Source organism: Synchytrium microbalum (assembly GCF_006535985.1).
Source record: "Synchytrium microbalum strain JEL517 chromosome Unknown SmJEL517_scf0010, whole genome shotgun sequence".
Lineage (NCBI taxonomy): Eukaryota > Fungi > Chytridiomycota > Chytridiomycetes > Synchytriales > Synchytriaceae > Synchytrium > Synchytrium microbalum.
This window is the reverse complement of record NW_022158359.1, coordinates 1-3,338: the sequence shown is the minus strand read 5'-3', so window position 1 is coordinate 3,338 and position 3,338 is coordinate 1. Positions and strand designations below refer to the sequence as shown.

The window sequence follows — 3,338 nt, the reverse complement described above, 5'->3', positions numbered from 1 at the left end:
TGGCTGTGCAGGGGTTTCAACAGACTGGATCCCAAAAGCGGTAGCCTTTGAACTCTTGGTTAGCATCATCACCATCGTATCCCATAAAAATACCTCGAGCTGCTCTCTTATCAAGCTTCTTACGAAGCTCACCTGGTATGTGTCTGAATGCTACGCATCCAAACACTCGTACATGACTGACATCTGGCTTTTTGTTATATAATGCTTCATATGGTGTCTTGTTGCTGAGTGCTTTCGTGGCCAATCTGTTGTTGAGATACACTGCTGTTCTGATCGCCTCAGCCCACCACACTGGTGCTAGCTTTGCCTCGAATAGCAATGATCTGGTCATTCCCCCCAATGTCTTGTTGAATCTCTCAGCTACACCATTTTGCTGAGGAGTATGCGGAGTCGTGACCCAGTGAACCAATCCCTTTTTCTTCATGTAAGTCTTCATCTTCTCGTTTATGTACTCTCCACCATTATCAGTATGCAGCTTCTTGATCTTTTTGCCAAATTGTGTTTCAAACAGTTGGAAGAAATCTTTAATCACTTCAAACACATCTGACTTCTTCTTTAGAGGATATACCCAAGCAAACCTAGTACAGTCATCAATAAATGTCACACCCATAGTTCTACCACCGTATGATGCCTTAGACATAAAGAATACATCAGAGTGGATGACATCTCCTGGATACAAAGCTCGAGACTGTTGTTTCTTGCTGCATCTTAGCTTCTACACAAGCATCGCAGTCATCACTCTTGTAGGCGTCAATTACTTCAGATGTATTGTTGGACCACATTTTGGCTGAATCTACCAATCTCTCATAGCCAACATGACCAAATCTGAAGCAAAACTGAAATCAGTATCTGCCTAGAACAGCTCAGCGAATACGCTCTGCAGGGGGGCTCACCCAAACTGCAACACCCTCCCACGCTGAAGATGATCTAGGTGATCCCCAGTCCTGCCGAATATGTGATTTAAATGTGGAAGTAGGAGAATCGACCCCATGCATTCCTGATGATGTGGCAGCGGGAGAGTATATCGACCTAGGGCTCCAAACGTAGGCTCATTTGAATAGAGCGGATGTATAAGCGACAAGCTGTGGGCTCATAACCTGAAGCAAAACTGAAATCAGTATCTGCCTAGAACAGCTCAGCGAATACGCTCTGCAGGGGGGCGCACCCAAACTGCAACAAAATCTCTTATGTGTTACATGCTCCATATCACTTGCCGCACAACAATGATGGTGGTCACTAGCATTATGGTTGTCATATGGTACGATGTTGATTTCATACAATGCTGTTTTCATCATAATTGTGATTGGAGACGCATCTTTGGCAGTTGTCAAAGTGACCTTGTTTCTGCTAAACTTTACGTCCTCTCCACTATCAAGAGCTAACTGTCTAGCTGATAGTAGATTACGACCCAAGTTTTCTACATACCAAACGTTGTTGATTGTTGAACCTGTACTATTGTTGTCGTCCAGAATAATACAGCCTTCCAATACACCGTATTTTGTTGCAGTAAGTACTGTATTTCCAATACCTTTAATCATCTTTGGAGTCAACAAGGATTTGACATTCTTCAACAAATCTATAGTGCCGGTCATGTGGTTGGTGCAACCAGAGTCTACAATCCAGAGACTTTCACCTGGATTTACTTCAGTACTCATATACGCTGCCGATACATCACTATCACTCCCTTCCGCAGCTGTCGCGGCCTCATCTACTACCTTCTCCCTACATTGATAAGCTTTGTGACCCTGCTTTCCACAAGCAAAACAGTTTCCCGTATATGGCCTTCTGGCTGGATCTCCACCACCACCACGACCTCGGTTGCTGGCTCTAGCACGAGCACGGTAAGCACCTCTATAGTTTGAGCTCGACGCCAGAGCACTAGCATCTTCTTCATTTGTCTGACTCTTCTTTGCTGCATAGAGACTTTCATAGTTCTGAGCTGCGGCCACAAGTTTATCGAAGTCCCATTCTCTATCGTCTTGAGTAGTTTGACCAGACTTGAAATGGTCAAATGACTCATCATCCAAACCAAACAAGAATGTCACAGCCATAGTCTTTTTCAGCCACCAATTATTCCATTCTTCACCGTCTTCAAGGGCCATAGTGGCAAAGACATCATTTAAGTCAGTCACTAAACTACGGATGCTATTGGAGTACTTTACTACCGATTGCTGGTCCTGTTTGGTGCGAATCAATTCACTCCAAATGGTAAACAATCTTCCTTTGTTTTGAGGTACATACTGTACTTCAATTGTCAACCATATTGTAAAAGCATCCTTCCCATCCCGAATACTAGAATAAATCTCGGACTTTTGATTGACATTCTTCAGAATGAACATTCTCGCTGTTCTATCATTCCTAATCCAAGCAGCAAGTCGTTCAGCATAGTCCTCCACATTTGCACCTATGGTTGCAGCTGGCCCTGCTATAGCCTCTCCTCCTATTGGAACTACTGGTACAGCCGGAGTTGAATCCACGGTAACACCACGATGAGCTACGTCACCCCTGACAGGCTTCAATGTCGTTCCAACGACAATATCCCATAAGTTGAGGTCTTCCAATTGTAGCTTTACAAACGAAGCCCAATTTCTATACTCGTTCACTGTTGTCGACTTATCACCAAGTCTTTGGTATTTGTCGTCACCCATGACTCCAAATTAGCACTTTTGAGAAAAATCTTTTCCTCAGCTTTCACAAGTTGTAATCGACTAGTTCTTGAACCGTGGGCTCATAACCTGTGAACTATCGACCAAGTGTTGTGAACAGATGGTTATATATTGTAAACTGGTGCACTTACCTATCGACCAAGTGTTGGGTCGAGTAGGTTTGGGTGTCACCATTACATAATATATATACGTGACTCATTCACACACACTAACACCTGTTGGATGTTTGAAGGTACAACGTGAATTCGCGCAGTAGTACTTCTGGCACTCCGGGTAACCACCTCCGCGCAACGACAACGGACACAGCTGGATATGGCCGTAATGAGCTATTCCGTCTCGTACTTGGCGTCTCAAGACGTTCTTTTGGATCTTTGAAGGTACAAGGTCAGGTGAATCCCCCCTAGTAGTTTTTTTAGCACTCTGGGTATGCACCTCGACTCAACGGCAACCTCAAAAGCGGCACACGTCCATTATGAGCTATTCTACATCGTAGTTAGCGTCTTAAACTGTCCTTTTGGATATTTGACGGTAACAGGTAAATTTACCTGGTAGTATTTTTAGCACGCTGGGCACGCAACTGGGCTCAAAGACAATAGAAGCAGTTTCACACACTGGTAAGGTGCTACGTGTTCTACGTGTTCATGTGATCCGTGTTGGTGTGTGTGAATGAGT

At 44.2% G+C, this 3,338-nt stretch overlaps 1 protein-coding gene across 1 annotated transcript; it reads right to left on the bottom strand.

Annotated features, from left to right (window-relative positions):
- Positions 1-16: 16 nt before the first annotated feature.
- On the bottom strand, positions 17-2,648 carry SmJEL517_g02365 (uncharacterized protein; the record flags this gene model as incomplete). The annotated part of the gene is made up of 3 exons (XM_031168293.1): positions 17-715; positions 894-1,029; positions 1,279-2,648. The coding sequence occupies 3 exons, from the start codon at positions 2,646-2,648 to the stop codon at positions 17-19; spliced, it is 2,205 nt and encodes a 734-aa protein (XP_031025728.1).
- Positions 2,649-3,338: the final 690 nt, after the last annotated feature.